We start from the raw sequence: 19276 nt of genomic DNA, 5'->3' as shown, positions 1-19276 counted from the left end.
CAGAAAAAATGAACAAATACATTTAAATATTACAAGTATCGTTTTATTGCACAATCCATGTTATATACGTTATATAAATATAGGAAGAACAGCTTAATATATTAACCTAGGGAATACATACGTAACTACAGTAACACCATAGAGTAATATAAGGAAAGAAAGAGTGGTAACTCCATACATCAGTTTTCTTACGAAAACGCTAGTTATTTCGTAGTCGACATCTAGCGTCAAGTAGCGGAATGTATCAGTCGCGACAAAACAAAAAAAAACTTTTTGTATGGGAGGTACCCTAAATTTTTTTTTGCACTTTGTATTTTACCGTTCTGTCGCAATGCATGATTTATGTATCCATGCCAAATTGCAGCTTTCTAGCACTAACGATCACGGAGCAAAGCCTCGGACAGACAGACAGACAGACCTAGCGAAAGTATAAGGGTGTCTAGGTGACTACGAAACCCCATTGTAAAAAAACAAAGTTTCGTACCTTTGAGAAGTCGGCTGGAGGCGCTTGCGTCCTGGCGACAATTAATTAATTTAACTAGCCATGGCTAACTCATTCAACGTTAAAAACCACAGTACATTTTTTCGGTATCTTATTTGCTAAAAAGTAAGTATTTACGAAAAAATCGGGCAAGTGCGAGTCGGACTCGCGCACGAAGGGTTCCGTACCATATAAAAAAAAAACAAAAAAAAGCAAAAAAAAAAACGGTCACCCATCCAAGTACTGACCACTCCCGACGTTGCTTAACTTTGGTCAAAAATCACGTTTGTTGTATGGGAGCCCCATTTAAATCTTTATTTTATTCTGTTTTTAGTATTTGTTGTTATAGCGGCAACAGAAATACATCATCTGTGAAAATTTCAACTGTCTAGCTATCACGGTTCGTGAGATACAGCCTGGTGACAGACGGACGGACGGACGGACGGACGGACGGACGGACAGCGAAGTCTTAGTAATAGGGTCCCGTTTTACCCTTTGGGTACGGAACCCTAAAAATTTTCTTTAATTAAATTTTGGGGTTGCTGGGGAGATGCTCTACAGCAAGTCCGAATTGAGTTTATTGTACTCTCGATCTATTGAGGTACAATTTTTTTGAAGTATGTACTAATTCAGTACATATTGTGTACATCAGCATTACGTTTCAATAAATCACAAAACAGACAGTGGGGTTTCCACGGAGCATGACGTCCAAACTTGATTAAATAATTAATCATTTAATTATTTTAGTTATTTTTTTACCTGAGATTTAATTTTGTCCCCTAGTCAATAAATAGCACTTAATATATTTTTGATATAAAAATTGAGTACCTACAGATAATTTGGAAAACATACTGATTATTTTTTTAATAAATTTACATTATAAGAAATCTTTGAGTTATTTATTGATTAGGAATCAAAATTAAACCTCAGGTAAGAAATTAATGAAATGATTAATTATTTAATAAATTTTGGAGTCATGTCCACATTATTGCGAGCAATGACGCTTTGTCCGATCTCTGTTCCTTACCTACTTATATTTTTCTATGGTATGAGATTGTTGTCAGCTGACCTAGGTGGCGCGATGTAGCTGCGCGAGCTGGTGCGCGAGTCTCTCCTCGCGCGCGCGCCGCGCCTGCCCCCTCGCGCGCGTTTCCGCGAATTGTGAGATGAAACGCTCCACTGGCATCTTACCTAGAAAAAAAAAGTCTGGAAAACCTTTGGTCACTAGAAAAAGGCTACAAATACTTTTTCTACTGACAAAGAGCTTAAGAGCTTGCACATATGAACACCTGCCAGACGCTCGGATCCAGTAATAAGGATAGTATAGCAAACTACAGTACCAGCCAAAAATATATCACCTTCAGGCTTTTTACGGCAAACTTTTTGGGTTCCTAGTGACAATAAAATTTATTTCGACGTAAAAAATTGGAAATTAAGGAGTTGACTACGGAACCCTAAAAAGATTGAGGTAAAAACCGGTCCGTACAAAGATAATTGATTGTAACAGTGAGGTAAGATCTAAGAAAAAAAAATGCCCCTTGGTTTGACATCCAAAACAGATGGCGCTATGTGTTTTGTGGTCACTGAATAATCAAACGTCACCTTATAACAATCAGAGTTACCGCAAAATGTATGAAGCTGTACAGCGCCATCTCGTTTACCTGTCAAATTAGAAACACAAAATTGTGTTCGATTTTACGCATCTTACTCAATCAATGTATCTTTGCCGGAACTGTAGCTCAGGGATGTTGCGAATATTCGCATCCGCATCCACAACCGCGGCAGTCTCGCATTATTTTCAAAATCCGCATGTGCATCCGCATAAAGTCGATGCGGAGCTTAATGCGGATGCGGATGTCGAACAAGTCGGGGAGCGGCGGCGTAAGTGCTAGGTAATTTCGTCATTCTATAACGAAATCGATTAGATCCAGAAAAGTCGGCCAAGTTACTGTTTATTAAATATAGCGCACCTGTATTCTTGCTCAAATACTAAACTTTTTTTAAATAAAAATGACTAAAAATGTAATATATACGTACGAAGTTTTTTAAGTACCTAACCTTGACCGCGGATGTGAGCCTTTAAATATCCGTATCCGCATCCGCGGATGTCAACAAAATTTGCATCCGCAACATCCCTGCTGTAGCTGTATATACTTCGTTATTTCTTCGTAAAATGATTACCTACTGTACTGTGATATTTAATACTTAAGAACCTACTTCTTCGTTAAGGTGATTACAGTTATATTATATAATACATTTAGTTTATAATTAAGTGAATAATTAAAAATTAATTAATATTGTCCTTCGCTGCCTGGAACACAGGGAATCCTAGTTCAGGCATTTGTAAACCACTTGTCTCTATATACATTCTTAGTCTTTAAGAACAACCACTGTACTATACTTTGCTCAATAAATTATTTGTATTTGTATTTTAGTAATTTACAAGGGGTAAACACTCTTAACATTTCTGTTTATCCAAAAAACACTTTTGAAAAATAAGTCAGAGCAAATATATAACAATTAAATTTCATTTACTTAGGGCCACTTGTACCATCCTACTAACCCGGGGTTAACCCGTTAAACCATTGACCCAGTGTCAAATTGTACTGGTAACCATGGCAACTACTGGCTTAACCGGTTAACCCCGGGTTAGTGGGATGGTGCAAGTGGCGCTTATATGATCATTTACTTTCTTTTGGTTTCATAAGTCATAAATATGATAAATATGTAGAAGGTAGAGAGGCAATAGAGAGTACTCTCTCCAGGCGGGTGTTATGCCTGGGGACCGAAGTCCACTGAGAGTTGGTCGGAAGGTATATATATAGCAACTGACATTTAAAACTCCGTAAGCGCGATGTAGGTTTCTTACTAATTGCATGACAGCCAGTTCGGGTTCCGTAGGGGGCGGTCCACTATAGACGCGGTGGGCGCGTTGAGGGATTTCGGGCTACTTGCGGCAGGCCAGGGGGAGGGAGTGGTGGCGGTGTCACTGGACATCGCTAACGCGTTCGGGTCCCTTCCCTATACGGTAATTGGGGAGGCACTCCGCTACCATGGAGTGCCTCACTATCTGAGGCGCGTCATAGAGCAATACCTGACGGGGCGGGTAGTGCTCTATGAGCAGAGGGGTGTCCGGGGCGCGAGGGCTATGGTGTGTGGGGTCCCACAGGGGTCTGTTCTGGGTCCCCTCCTGTGGAACCTCGGTTACGACTGGGTGATCCGGGGGTCGCAGCTTCCATGCATGGTCACCATATGTTATGCAGACGATACACTGGTGGCCGTGTGGGGAAAGGAGCTGGAAGAGGTGCTCAGGAGGGCAGCGGTGGCGACCGAGCTCACGGTGCACCGCATAGGACTCCTGGGGCTTAGGGTCGCACTGCCGAAGACCGAGGCCATGGTCCTCGGGCGAACGAGGGCGTGGGGGCAGCTGCCGGCGGGCACTGCAGTGAGGGTGGGGGGCGAAGCTGTCCAGGTCAGGGCCCACATCAAGTCCTTGGGCCTTGTCCTGGACAGAAGATGGACACTCGAGGAGCACTTTGCGAGACAGGCTCCTCGTCTCATAGGTGCTGCCTCGGCTCTGGGCCGCCTACTGCCTAATCTGGGGGGGGCCGAATGCCCCATGTAGGCGGCTATATGCGGGGATCGTCCGGAGCATGGCGCTCTACGGAGCGCCAATTTGGGCCGGACGACTGACGGGACGCGCGAGGGCATTGCTCCGTCGGCCACAGAGGGTGGTGGCCCAGAGGATGGTGAGGGCCTACCGCACCACCTCTCACGCAGCAGCATGCCTCCTTGCCGGCACCCCGCCTTGGGAGCTGGACGCGGGGGTGCTGGCGGACAGGTACCGGCTGAGGGCGGAAGCCAGGGGGCGTGGGGAGCTCCCAGACGCGGAGGAGGCCGAGAGGGTGATGCGGGGAGCCACGGAGCGCCTACGAGAGAGGTGGCGGGAGGCCTTGGAGGATAGCCACTATGGAACCCAAACCATAGGGGCTATTCTCCCGGTAATGGACGAGTGGGTGGATCGGGGCAGGGGGGCCCTGGCCTTTAGGGTGACGCAGGTGGTGTCCGGACACGGCTGTTTCGGACACTATCTGCACAAAATACAGAGGGAGCCGTGGCCTCAGTGCCACGAATGTGGCGCGGCGGATGATACGGCTCAGCACACTCTGGAAGAGTGTAATCGCTGGGCCGTGGAAAGAGCTTCCCTCAGGGCAGCGACGGGGGTGGCGGACCTCTCGCTACACAGCATAATAGCGGTGATGCTGGGTAGCGAGAGGAAATGGGAAGCGGTGGCCTCCTTCTGCGAAGAAGTCATGTCGCAGAAGGAGGAGGCGGAGAGGGAGCGAGAAGCGGCTGCTGACGCGCTTCCTCTCCGACGCAGGCGGCAGGGTCGAAGGCGAGGAGCGTATGCTCGCATCGAGCCCTAGTGGGGCCAGTGGGTACCGAACCCGCATCGCATCGCATCGGCCCCACACACGTCGTAGGGGTGGGGATCAAGCGTTTCTGATCCCCCCCTGCATTGTGAGGGTGCCCTGGCGATAAGCCGGGGCTGCCGTGGTGGAATGACCTCGATCCCATCGATCTCACGAACGGCAAAGAGGGTGAAACGCCGGAGTGGGTTTAGTGGGCAGGGCCAAATTCTCCCCCCCCCTCTCGCTAAGAGAGGGATAAGGAGCGGTGAGTCCCACACACTGTGCGTAAATGCATTCCCACTCCGTCAAAAAAAAAGGTTTCTTACTAATTGGGTTTTAGCTCCCTAACGCCATCTGTTAGATTATTATGGCACGACGTTGGCAGTCGCAGCTAGAGGATTCGCCTCAAATATTTTTTAAAGCGTTTTTCAATAAAAAGACACGTCAAGATTGTTTACCCTTCTAGTGCTTAAAAAACGAAGTATAGGCCGTTGCTCTTATTTTCCACGGCTATCCCTCCATCTATACTTAGGCAACATTTTTTTTAAGTGCCTATCTCTTCCCTCTGTATAAGTCCGTCTCTGTTACTCACCTAGTAGGAACTGCTCAGCGATGGCCTCGGCATCCTCGTCTGCCTTCAAGGCGGCCGCTTTCAAGCAATCCCTGATGCGGTGTGGGTCGTACTCTTCTGACAATTTCTGGTGTCTGCCACACAAACAAATAAATATCAATACTTTTTCGAACAAGATCGCGGCATTTGAGTCATGTCCATGTCGTAGTCAGATCGTATAATCCGCCGTATTACATTACGGCTAGCCGTTATCAAAAACAGGGGCGTTTTGAAATGCGGCGGTTCGACGATTAGCCGGATTGTCATTGTGATACGTTCTTCAATAAGGCGGCCAACGTTTAGCCACATCGTACTACTATTTTAGATTGTAGAGTGACCAGTTCTTTCGGTCGCCCACGTAACCAGAGTTTGACAATGTTTGCAATTTAATTTATTTTTACCATGGTCCCACCGCACTACATGTGTTTCTTTTCCAAAACATTTCCTTCACAACTTAAATAGACGGAGCCCCGCAAGCGGGGCTCCTATTTCTGGGCGGTTTGCCCTTCGGGCATCTGAAGCTACCTAACGAACCTAACCTACTTACCTACCTACGCTTTTTTCCCCAAAGTGTAATGTTTTCACGGACGTCTCACTAAATCAATAGGTAGGTAGGTTAGGTTCGTTAGGTAGCTTCAGATGCCCGAAGGGCAAACCGCTCAGAAATAGGAGCCCCGCGAAGCGGGGCTCCGTCTAGTTAAGTTGCGAAAGAAATGTTTTTTGAAAAGAAACAGTCCGACGAACTCCATTTTTGATGGACACCCCAGCGTTTGTCAGGCAGCGCCACGGGTGTTAAAAATGGGAACTAAAAACTGTCAAAGCGGCGGCTAATGACTCGCTGTATTACATTACGGCTAGCCGTGTTGAAGAACGTATGGCGCCGAATACATTCCGGCGGATTTTCATTCAGCCGCATTCAATCCGGCTAATCGTTAAACCGCCGCATTTCAAAACGCCCCTGTTTTTGAAAACGGCTAGCCGTAATGTAATACGGCGGATTATACGATCCGACTGCGACATCCATATTAAGATTTCTACTTGGATTCCCGAGGTGTGGCACCGACTTTGCCGATCACTGCCTATGAAGCGATAATATATTAATTTATCTTATACCTTTAAACGAGCAATTCTTGTATATATGTATATTTATATATTTCGGGGATCTCGGAAACGGCTGTAACGATTTCGATGCAATTGCTATATGGGGCTTTTCGGGGGCGAAAAATCGAGTAGTGAACTTTAAAGGGCCGTGACAATAGATCACAGCTTGGTGGACGTGGCACTCAAAGGCCCACAACACCACAATAATAATAATAAATATGTTTATGTTATCCTGACCTAGTATGTAGCTCCTCATAGTTAATCTTCATCTGCACCAGCGCGGATATCTGGTCCACGACATCCGTCTTCATCTCGTCCAGTCTCTGCTGTTCTGCGATGTTGTCCCGGGCTATCATCTCGATGCTGAGCATCAGTTCCTCCGTCTCCAGATTCAGGGCGAGGAGTTGGGGCGTAGTTTCTAGAATTTGGTCCTGCAAGAAGCCTCACCTAGTATGCAGCTCCTCATAGTTTATCTTCATCTGCACCAGCGCGGATATCCGGTCCACGACATCCGTCTTCATCTCGTCCAGTCTCTGCTGTTCTGCGATGTTGTCCCGGGCTATCCTCTCGATGCTGAGCATCAGTTCCTCCGTCTCCAGATTCAGGGCGAGGAGTTGGGGCGTAGTTTCTAGAATTTGGTCCTGCAAGAAGCCTCACCTAGTATGCAGCTCCTCATAGTTTATCTTCATCTGCACCAGCGCGGATATCCGGTCCACGACATCCGTCTTCATCTCGTCCAGTCTCTGCTGTTCTGCGATGTTGTCCCGGGCTATCCTCTCGATGCTGAGCATCAGTTCCTCCGTCTCCAGATTCAGGGCGAGGAGTTGGGGCGTAGTTTCTAGAATTTGGTCCTGCAAGAAGCCTCACCTAGTATGCAGCTCCTCATAGTTTATCTTCATCTGCACCAGCGCGGATATCCGGTCTACGACATCCGTCTTCATCTCGTCCAGTCTCTGCTGTTCTGCGATGTTGTCCCGGGCTATCCTCTCGATCCTGAGCATCAGTTCCTCCGTCTCCAGATTCAGGGCGAGGAGTTGGGGCGTAGTTTCTAGAATTTGGTCCTGCAAGAAGCCTCACCTAGTATGCAGCTCCTCATAGTTTATCTTCATCTGCACCAGCGCGGATATCCGGTCCACGACATCCGTCTTCATCTCGTCCAGTCTCTGCTGTTCTGCGATGTTGTCCCGGGCTATCCTCTCGATGCTGAGCATCAGTTCCTCCGTCTCCAGATTCAGGGCGAGGAGTTGGGGCGTAGTTTCTAGAATTTGGTCCTGCAAGAAGCCTCACCTAGTATGCAGCTCCTCATAGTTTATCTTCATCTGCACCAGCGCGGATATCCGGTCCACGACATCCGTCTTCATCTCGTCCAGTCTCTGCTGTTCTGCGATGTTGTCCCGGGCTATCCTCTCGATGCTGAGCATCAGTTCCTCCGTCTCCAGATTCAGGGCGAGGAGTTGGGGCGTGGTTTCTAGAAGCTTGTCCTGTGAGACGAGATTTTGAGTCAAAAGTTTAGTAAACACTGTATATCAAATAACGAAAAAGATACAAAGATTATAAAAGTATAACAGCCTCGTGCCGCCCACCATGCAAATTTATAGCCAAGAAAATTAGAATCTTGTTGTATATGCAATTGGGTTGAATTTCATTTGTTCGAAAATTTTACGAGACACATGAAATGCTATCTACTTCGTTTTTAATTAAGGTTGACATTCTATCGAAACTGAGTGTACATCCTAATGTACATTGGGCGGCACAAGGATAAAGTTAGACTTTTCTCGGTCTAACTTTAACAGTATGGTCTTATGGCTAAAAAGCCAGCCAGCTATGGCGCCATAACCTTTGGCCTACTGTCGAGTAGATGGCATTAATTTCAATATTTAACTAATAAACACATATCAGTGAAAGAATAAGGATCAAAGTCAGTTTTAATCTTCTGTCGAAAGATGGTAATAAATGTACTGTGGCTACATAATTTACCATGACAGTAAACCCTCTATACACTCTATTCTCTTTGATAATAGGGTCCCGTTTTTACCCTTTGGGTACGGAACCCTAAAAATGAAGTGGGAATGTTGTACGACAGGTGGTTCAGTACTTCTTCTTAGAAATATGTATGTCAGTCATCATCATCTACCAGGTTGGTCGGTGTCTGGTCAGCATGTATATTGGAAGCAGGGATGTTACGCATATTCAACCGCGGAACTTCCACATTATTTTCATCCGAATCCGCGTAAATCGATGCGGAACTTATGCGTATGCGGACGTCTTAGCGGCGTAAGTGTCAGGTAATTTCGTTATTACCTATAACGAAATCGTCTAGATACAGAAAAGTCGGCCATGTTACTGTTTATTAAATATGTATAGATAGATAGATAGCGTTTATTGGTAAAAAGTAATATTTTACATGTCAACAGTAAACGCACCTATACTTGCTCAAATACTAAACGTTTCTTTTTTTATAAATATTACTAAATATGTAATATTTATATTTGTCATTTTTTAAGTTCCTAATATTGACATCAGCATCCACATCTGCAGATGTGAGCCTTTAAATATCCGCATCCCCATCCGCGGATGTCAAAAAATCTGCATCCCCAACATCCCTGATTGGGAGCCCTGCCAGACAACATTGTGAAAGGTTACCTGCAAGTCCGGGTTCTCCAGGATCTCATGCAGCTCCTCAATCGTCAGCTCCCCAAGCTCAGGAAACAGGAGGTGGGATGTGTGCGAGGGGCTGCTCTGAGACTCTTCTTCTACTGGCAGTGCCTTTTGGAGCTCCCTGTGTAGGTGGTACAATAATATCAGAAATAAGCCCTGACATTGTGACAGGTTACCTGCAAGTCCGGGTTCTCCAGGATCTCATGCAGCTCCTCAATCGTCAGCTCCCCGACCTCCGGAAACAGGAGGTGGGATGTGTGCGAGGGACTGCTCTGTGACTCTTCTTCTACTGGCAGTGCCTTTTGGAGCTCCCTGTGTAGGTGGTACGATAATATCAGAAATAAGCCCTGACAACATTGTGAAAGGTTACCTGCAAGTCTGGGTTCTCCAGGATCTCATGCAGCTCCTCAATCGTCAGCTCTCCAAGCTCCGGAAACAGGAGGGAGTGTGAGTGCGAGGGGCTGCTCTGAGACTCTTCTTCTACTGGCAGTGCCTTTTGGAGCTCCCTGTGTAGGTGGTACGATAATATCAGAAATAAGCCCTGACAACATTGTGAAAGGTTACCTGCAAGTCAGGGTTCTCCAGGATCTCATGCAGCTCCTCAATCGTCAGCTCTCCAAGCTCCGGAAACAGGAGGGAGTGTGAGTGCGAGGGGCTGCTCTGAGACTCTTCTTCTACTGGCAGTGCCTTTTGGAGCTCCCTGTGTAGGTGGTACGATAATATCAGAAATAAGCCCTGACAACATTGTGAAAGGTTACCTGCAAGTCAGGGTTCTCCAGGATCTCATGCAGCTCCTCAATCGTCAGCTCTCCAAGCTCCGGAAACAGGAGGGAGTGTGAGTGCGAGGGGCTGCTCTGAGACTCTTCTTCTACTGGCAGTGCCTTTTGGAGCTCCCTGTGTAGGTGGTACGATAATATCAGAAATAAGCCCTGACAACATTGTGAAAGGTTACCTGCAAGTCCGGGTTCTCCAGGATCTCATGCAGCTCCTCAATCGTCAGCTCTCCAAGCTCCGGAAACAGGAGGGAGTGTGAGTGCGAGGGGCTGCTCTGAGACTCTTCTTCTACTGGCAGTGCCTTTTGGAGCTCCCTGTGTAGGTGGTACGATAATATCAGAAATAAGCCCTGACAACATTGTGAAAGGTTACCTGCAAGTCCGGGTTCTCCAGGATCTCATGCAGCTCCTCAATCGTCAGCTCTCCAAGCTCCGGAAACAGGAGGGAGTGTGAGTGCGAGGGGCTGCTCTGAGACTCTTCTTCTACTGGCAGTGCCTTTTGGAGCTCCCTGTGTAGGTGGTACGATAATATCAGAAATAAGCCCTGACAACATTGTGAAAGGTTACCTGCAAGTCCGGGTTCTCCAGGATCTCATGCAGCTCCTCAATCGTCAGCTCCCCAAGCTCAGGAAACAGGAGGTGGGATGTGTGCGAGGGACTGCCCTGTGACTCTTCTTCTACTGGCAGTGCCTTTTGGAGCTCCCTGTGTAGGTGGTACGATAATATCAGAAATAAGCCCTGACAACATTGTGAAAGGTTACCTGCAAGTCCGGGTTCTCCAGGATCTCATGCAGCTCCTCAATCGTCAGCTCTCCAAGCTCCGGAAACAGGAGGGAGTGTGAGTGCGAGGGGCTGCTCTGAGACTCTTCTTCTACTGGCAGTGCCTTTTGGAGCTCCCTGTGTAGGTGGTACGATAATATCAGAAATAAGCCCTGACAACATTGTGAAAGGTTACCTGCAAGTCCGGGTTCTCCAGGATCTCATGCAGCTCCTCAATCGTCAGCTCTCCAAGCTCCGGAAACAGGAGGGAGTGTGAGTGCGAGGGGCTGCTCTGAGACTCTTCTTCTACTGGCAGTGCCTTTTGGAGCTCCCTGTGTAGGTGGTACGATAATATCAGAAATATTCATCTGTAGTAATTAAGTATAAGCAAAGATCTATCATCACATGCCTCCTCTCAAGAATGATAGGGTTTGGGGTATAGTCCCCACGCTGGCCCAATGTGGGTTGGGGACTTCACATGCACCTTTGAATTTCTTTGCGGATGTATGCAGTTTTCCTCACTATGTTTTCCTTCACCAAAAAGCTAGTGGTAAATATCAAATGATATTCTGTACATAAGTTCCGATAAACTCATTGGTACGAGCCAGGACTTGAACCGGTCACCTCCAGATTGAAAGTCTGACATTAGGTCAGATCCACTCGGCGGAGCTTCCGCGGAAGATAAATAAAGTCTAAGAAAAAAATGTGGACAGAAAATTGATGCTCTAAAAGATGGCGCCATACCTTTGGCCTATACTCGTGTAGATGGCGACACCATTCGATATTTAACAATTTTAACATGTATTGGTGAAAGAACATGGGTCAATGTCGTATGGCATTCTAAAAGTTTTAATCATGTGTTGAAAGATGGCAGTTTTACTGTGACTACAAAATTTATTATGACAGCCTCTATACACTCAATTCTCTTTGTTGTAAGTAATGGTGGCAGATTTGCAGCCTGCAGATGAACTTATCCCTAGCGTTAAAAAAATGCCATACTTAATGTTAATTTTAAAGATAACTTATATGTACTTACCTAATAACAGCATGCACAACTCTCCCCAAATCCGAATGCACAGTAAACTGGATCAGCCCCGGAGCCCCAACCACTTGACTTGAGTGCTCCGCCACCCATGGATGCGATACCGGAGGATTCACCAATATAACTGGCTTCTCATTAGGAAACTCCGGCCCTAATATCACGTTCAAGCTGAAATTCTTCCCATTTATTGTGAAATCTACTTTATACTCCGTATTTTCAGTCACTTCTTGGACGTTGTCATTGAATATTTTTAAAGTATCGATTTGCCGTTTTCGAACGTCTTGCTCGTTGTAATATTGCCGTGGCAGCATTGCTGCTACCTTATAATTGCTGAAAAACAACATATGTTACTAATATTTATGGCATTTATGGACAAAAACGACAAGAAACACCGTTTATAGTACTTATTATAAAGTGTAATTGTAACTCATCGTTTGGTATCATAATATTGCTTTAGATATCGATATATCTCTTACCAAGTTATTATTAGTTAGTATTGTAATTTTTTCGAAACTGGAGTAAGTAGCCTTTTCGTTTTTGGAGTATGCGGAATGAGATCGGATCAATAAAATAATAAACACTGAACGTACAACACAGCAAGATAACATCTGACAGTGACAGCTGACATTGATCGACAGGCGTTCGGATTTCTACATAGTTACGCACGTTACAACTAAACGCATAAATGGATTAAAATATACCAACTTGATTAATTTAAATCATATTACTACAAATAAGTATATTATTAGTGCATTTTTTGCCTCATTTTACCGACGTTTTTTTGTTGAGTTTATTGTACTTACAAACAGGAATATCAGTACATATAAGAACGTTCTCATGGGCAGTTTTTTTAAGGTCCGTCCAGGCGGAACAATGACAATTTGATGAATTTAAATTAGCAATTTGATTGTCAATCTAACCTGGCGTCTACACATGTCATAGTACTATAGTGGGATCCTTAGAGCATGCCTTTAAAAGCTTACCCCTCTGCCGAAAACCTTGCACAATCGTGCAAACTTTTGTATGGACTGACGTTTATCTGACATGGCACACATTTTTAGGGTTCCGTACCCAAAGGGTAAAACGGGACCCTATTACTAAGACTTCGCTGTCCGTCCGTCCGTCCGTCCGTCCGTCTGTCACCAGGCTGTATCTCACGAACCGTGATAGCTAGACAGTTGAAATTTTCACAGATGATGTAAGTATTTCTGTTGCCGCTATAACAACAAATACTAAAAACAGAATAAAATAAAGATTTAAATGGGGCTCCCATACAACAAACGTGATTTTTGACCAAAGTTAAGCAACGTCGGGAGTGGTCAGTACTTGGATGGGTGACCGTTTTTTTTTGCTTTTTTTTAGTTTTTTTTTTTTGCATTATGGTACGGAACCCTTCGTGCGCGAGTCCGACTCGCACTTGCCCGGTTTTTTTAAATAAATTCGAAGTGCCCCTCCATGCCCCTCCCTCGCAGAAATAGGCAGACTCTTTTGTACCGAAAATAACAGCCAAGGCGTCTCCAGTTACTAAATGCTCTAAGGTATGATCCAACCAAATAGTATATCTTATATGTATTACTGGCACTGATTAAAATAATCGACTTGGTTTCACATTACATCTCAAAACTTTTTTGTAGTAGAAGTGTTGCGAGACTTGCACCTTTTTACATGTAATGTTTTTGATGGGATCTCATCTCTTTTTGTAAGCAGTCCTTGTTTTCGGGTACTCACACCTATACTATGTATACACATATCATAACTAAACACATCTTCATTCATACTCACATCGTACATCGTAGTGTACCTTTACTTAACTTACTATTTGTATTAACTGCAACAGTAACTTTGTAATAGCATATATTTATATGGAATTACAAACTTACTTATGCAGTTCTTAGATCTTTAAAACGTGACTGATATTGCAATATTTTTAGGTTTTCTATGGCTTGATACACTGAAAACTACCTATGTTTAAATTTTAAAGCTTGTGGGTATGCTAGAAGTACCTTAGAATTATGATGATCGGTGAGTGTGTCAGTGTCGAAATTAAGGAACTTTGACGTAAAATAATTTTTAAACTACAAGTTCAAATTGAATGTTTTTGAGATTATATGTAAAGCATGTTAACCCCTATATGTCACTGAAAATTCAGGGTTCTAGCTTTAGCCAGCACAAAATTACAGGACGTCGAAAATGGCCTGAATTGCTTCGAGAAAAGGATGGTACGGCCGTGCCTCTTTGTATTGCTCGACTTGGCGGGGGCACTGCCGTGCCCCCAGATTGGACAGATCCACTGTAGTTTCATTTTTGCGTCCACACCACACAATTAAATTGTCAGTTTAATCCGAGTCCAGTTTATATACGTAATTAGAAACCACAAATCCTATACCTCGTCGGTCGAATGATGGCACAGCTCGATGGTACCATAATTTTTAGTCACCAAACTTACATAACATAATGTAAGTGAAGGCAGGCGTGCGTGGCTCACTCCGAGATTTCGTCGCTTTGCTACAGGTAGCTAAAAGCATCCGTTCCACACCAATTTTGGTGGCTAGCCATAAGCTGCGCGTGGCGCTGTCGCCACCTAGCGGCCATATCTGTCCTGATCGTAACAGACGCGCTTTGTTAGAAAGTGAGTCTTCTGTACCTAGTACTATTATTTATTCTGTGGTGAAAGCACGGTGAAAGGGTCAGCTCAATCGAATGTTAGGAAGTGGGTCTAATTTAGCTTGACCCGAACATACATACAAATATTGAAGGTTAAATATAAAAGCTTGTAAAAATCGTTACCATCATCAAAGAGAATTTGAAATAGAGGCGGATTGTCAAAGTAAATTATGCTACAGTACATTTACTGCCATCTATCGACAGAAGATTAAAACTGTTAGAACGCCATTGAACTTTGATTTTATTCTTTCACTGATGTGTTAATTTAATTTGTTAAATATTGAAATTAACGCCATCTACTCGACAATATGCCAAAGGTATCGTGCAATATTTTCGAGCGATGGCGCCATAACCTTTGACCGAGTAAATGCCGTTAATTTCAATATTTAACAAATTAACACATATCAGTGAAAGAATAAAATCAAAGTTCAATGGCGTTCTAACAGTTTTAATCTTCTGTCGATAGATGGCAGTAAATGTACTGTGGCTACATAATTTACTTTGACTGCAACTCCTATACACTCAATTCTGTTTGCCATCATATTGAAGGTTCAGGATTACAGACAAGTGTGGTACTTACGCTTATCGTCTTTATACTCACTTTGCACCGTCTTTGACACTCCAGTAGTCGACAGTTTTAATTTGTGACCCATTTTGTACCTTGTCAGTCACAATAGTATGACCACAGAATAAATAATATAGTACTAGTAATAGTAATTGCCTTTATTTCATGCGTTTTTGTTATTTTTACACTTTCATTACATTTATTAATTAAATTTTATTTTTAACTTTTATTGTTTTACAATTTATTTTATTCATTTGAATGCCGCGTGTGCGGAAAAGGCCTTCCCCAGTTTTTCCCATTCCTTCCTATTCTGTGCTGTTCTCCACCAGTATCTGTCGAAATTTCGTAGCTCATCTCTCCATCTTGTATTCGTTTTTAGGGTTCCGTACCCAAAGGGTAAAACGGGACCCTATTACTAAGACTCCGCTGTCCGTCCGTCCGTCTGTCACCAGGCTGTATCTCACGAATCGTGATAGCTAGACAGTTGAAATTTTCACAGATGATGTATTTCTGTTGCCGCTATAACAACAAATACTAAAAAGTACGGAACCCTCGGTGGGCGAGTCCGACTCGCACTTGTCCGGTTTTTTTCTGTTTTCTCAGTGTGTCTATAGTACTACAGTACACTCTACCGTCTTTATAAGGGCACACGGGGCCCATGCCCAGGGCTCTCATCCTCCGGGGGCCCCGAAGGACAGACAGTAACAGTATATTTGATTGCTCATAATAAATAGAAGATCATAGTAGAAAAATGTTAGTTTAATTCGCTTTTTTACTTTCCAAAAGGGCCCAAATTCTTATGTGCCCAAGGGCCCCAGCATAGTTTAAGACGACCCTGACTGTACAGAAAGGAAACTTCCTACAAAACCGAGGTTTGACAGCGGTTCAGGGTCGAATCGTGCTCTCCCTTTCTAATATATGGCACTATCCCTTTCGGCTATTTAGGGTTGCCAAAATTACCATTATCTTATCTGTGGTCGTGCACGCAAAGGGACGTCAAGTTGTGTCAACCCTAATAATTGCTCGGAGCAATGCTGAGCCGAACGGAGCCGAGTTTGCCCGAAGGGAGGAGTTTCACACCCCTGGTATGACGTCTCTAGCGACTTTCATATCGATTGTCACTGTGACAAGGTACGAAATGGGTCATAAATTAATACTTTCGACCGTACCACGAGTTGGTTATTCATGTTATGCGACTGTGTAAACTCGATCGCAGTCCATCTCGCTCGCACTCATGCGATAGAGGCACAGACAAGACATCCTCCAGACTGAGCATAGTAGCTCTACCCCCTCTGCCACGCATACGGTAGTTTTACTCCATTTTCGAGTCGAAAGTGTCTTTGTGTGACGTCCGTGTCTTTGAACGGACCAATCACGGCACGGGACTCGCTCACCTCGTCCCCCGCACCCCTGTATTTTTGGCAGCATCGGTTTCATGAAATAATTGCTCTAAACTCCGTCTAGAGGATTCCTAGTCTATGGATAGAGGGAATGCGATCGAGTTCACACCCTCGCTAACGTAACTGCCAAACTCGTGGTAGCCGCGCTAAAGCTGAAAAAGAATGATCGATCGATTGACGTTTGTGAGAAACTCGAATTATTTTAATGTGGCGGTCGCTTTTTTTAAAACAGCCATCTTTTTCACAAAACAACATTCACAAGTTATTTTTTTCTTGTGTTACAATATAGCAACCGCCTCTATATGCACTGACTTGAAAAATATATTTTTTGCCGTTAGTTTTTTTTTCGGCTTACAGTATTCTTTTTAATTTTTTTATACAATATACAGCTTAAGTCAGATACAGGGTGTATAGCTAATTATTCTAGGTTACAAATAAAAGCGAACACAATACACAAGGAAAGGAGTCTGTCCCGCTCACACTTATAAAGTGCCGGTGAGACGCGAAAAAATAACTTTCAATATCTATCTTGTTTCGTTAAAAATTTCTTCAGCTTTTGCAATAGCTACAAAAATTACAATTTAAATTTCCTTTCCTCGTATATTGTCACAAAAATCCATTAAAAATATCACAACAAAATATATACAATTTTGATGTATGTTTAATCGACCAGCGGGCGCAGCATGGTTGCATTTTTATCGCCTGTCACTATACCCATCACTTTCGCACTTACTTGTTAGAACGTGACAGGCATGGTGACAATGCGACCATGCTACCGCCGCTGAACCCCCCAGTGTAAATTTAATTCGATAACGTGACGTAACGTACGCGTTTGCGTTAATTCTCATTTTGTATGGGATTTTGAACAGCGCTCCAAGCGGGACGTTTTGGAAACTCAAAATCTCATACAAAATTAGACTTGACGCAAACGCGTATGTCATGACATGACACGCTATCAAATGAAATTTACATTAGGGTTACTGTTCTAGATATTTGACAGTTCTGTCAATGTTACCTATTTGCAAAACAGATAATCATAATTAGCTTTAGCGAAAAAATATATACTAATTACGACAAATTAACAATAAAAAAAAATAATGGTACAAATGTAACATTTCTATTATATTCTAATGTTCACACCGAACAGGCAAATCGCTGGCACAATATTACAAAGGTCTATGTTACATTTTCGGGATATTTGAAATTCGACCTAATGTCACTATGACAATGTTCAAATTTCAGTTCAATAAAAGTGAAACATAGAACCCTGTAATATTGCAGCGAAATATCAAAATAAAAATCAATTTTGACATAGCCCGTAGTAAAATCATATTAATATTAGGTCAACTTAGGTAATTCCGTCCATAACACAAATCCGGTTTCTTTAGAATTACAAGAAGATGGAAAAGTTAGAGTTAGACCAAGAAGACCGCAGCGATTTTAATAGCCCAGACTGTACAAGTGTTATTTTGAACGTCAAACTTCTATGAAATGAAGACGTACAAATAACACTTGCACAGTCTGTGCTATCAAAATCGTTGCAGTGTTATCTTGGGCTAACTCTATGTATCATAGACGCATTTTCCCAACGAAACTATGTAAACCTTTACACTTACGAATACCATGGCCATATGCTCAAAAATATTTAAGCAAATCAATTTAACGCTTTGATAACGAGGCGTTTTCTCTGTTCAGATATTTCTGAGTACCTTTGACGCTCCGATATATCTGATTCTACTTATAATTGCAAGGAAAGCGGATTAGTCCCATGGACACATTTACCCCAAATAACTTGTATCAATCGTTTGTTAAAACAATACCAAATAAAAGTTGGCAACGTGCGAAATGTTCAAAATTATTCAAACCAACGCTTTTACTCTCAAATCGTGTGTAAATAATTTTGAACATTGCCCGTTTAGCTACTTCTGCAGTTAGGTAACCGTATTTCTATAAAAGAAACTTTATGAAAATCAATTTCAACACGCAAAGCCTCGATAAATAGTTTAAAAAAAACCGCAAAATGCGAAAATCCTAATCTACGATAATTTTCTTTATATTTAACGAAAAACAGCAAAATGACTAAACGCCTATGGCGTATTATTTACAAGTAATATACAACGTTTGTAGTTTTAGGCGTTCGAGTGAACGAATACTATTTTATAATAGTGCCAAAATTGAAGAAAAAAGAGGCAAGGCTCGGAACCGGTTTATAAAATACCGGTATTGACCGGTTTTCTTCCGAACTTTCCGGCCTGGTAGTGTGCCACATAAACAAAGACACCGACATAGGAAAAAAACCGGTTTTTATTGTTTTAAACCGGTTAATCTGACAAGAATTTCTAGAAATGTTCTTCAAAAAACCACGGTTTAAAAATAACGATTTTTCGAGCGATACCGAAATTAAAAGGTTTTGCGGCAAGTACATGATATAGCCTAGAAAATAAGATTCCACTATATTACGTCTTTACTGTCTGCGAACGCTAACGAGTAAAGTTTCAATCAAAATATTATTCAAATTAAAATTTCTAAGCGTAGTTAACCCTATTCCATTGCATTATTTTCGTATTTAATGTGGTAGGTAATTGTACCATCGGCCGCACTGTTAAGGTGTAGTCCAGAAATCATGTGATCATATTTGGCCTATTTTGACCCCCCCTCCCCCTTGGTGATATTTGGTGATTTTAACGCAATTATCCGGCTTTCCCCGTTTTCCCGCTTTGAAATAAAAATTACACGTGATATCTTCTCTGTCCCCCCTCCCCCATTGTGATCATACGTGATATTTTTCTTACCCCCCCCCCCCTCTAAACG

General features: G+C 43.3%; 2 protein-coding genes across 2 annotated transcripts in view; one reads left to right on the top strand and one right to left on the bottom strand.

Annotated features, from left to right (window-relative positions):
* The window catches only part of LOC134803756 (uncharacterized), a 102374-nt gene that overhangs the window by 32072 nt on the left and 51026 nt on the right, over window positions 1–19276 (top strand). The gene's annotated exons all lie outside the window — the stretch shown is intronic.
* On the bottom strand, window positions 44–12408 carry LOC134803669 (ninein-like). The gene is given in 13 exon segments (XM_063776458.1): window positions 44–1672; window positions 5486–5598; window positions 6842–7035; window positions 7090–7245; window positions 7300–7455; window positions 7510–7597; window positions 7682–8085; window positions 10215–10385; window positions 10603–10725; window positions 10797–10919; window positions 10973–11126; window positions 11831–12166; window positions 12313–12408. Coding segments are annotated over 12 exon segments (2121 nt in total). The 5' UTR covers window positions 12148–12166; window positions 12313–12408; the 3' UTR covers window positions 44–1550.

The sequence above is a fragment of the Cydia splendana genome, chromosome 27 (genome assembly GCF_910591565.1).
Source record: "Cydia splendana chromosome 27, ilCydSple1.2, whole genome shotgun sequence".
NCBI lineage: Eukaryota > Metazoa > Arthropoda > Insecta > Lepidoptera > Tortricidae > Cydia > Cydia splendana.
Note: the sequence above shows the minus strand (reverse complement) of the source record. Positions and strands in the feature narration are given on the sequence as shown.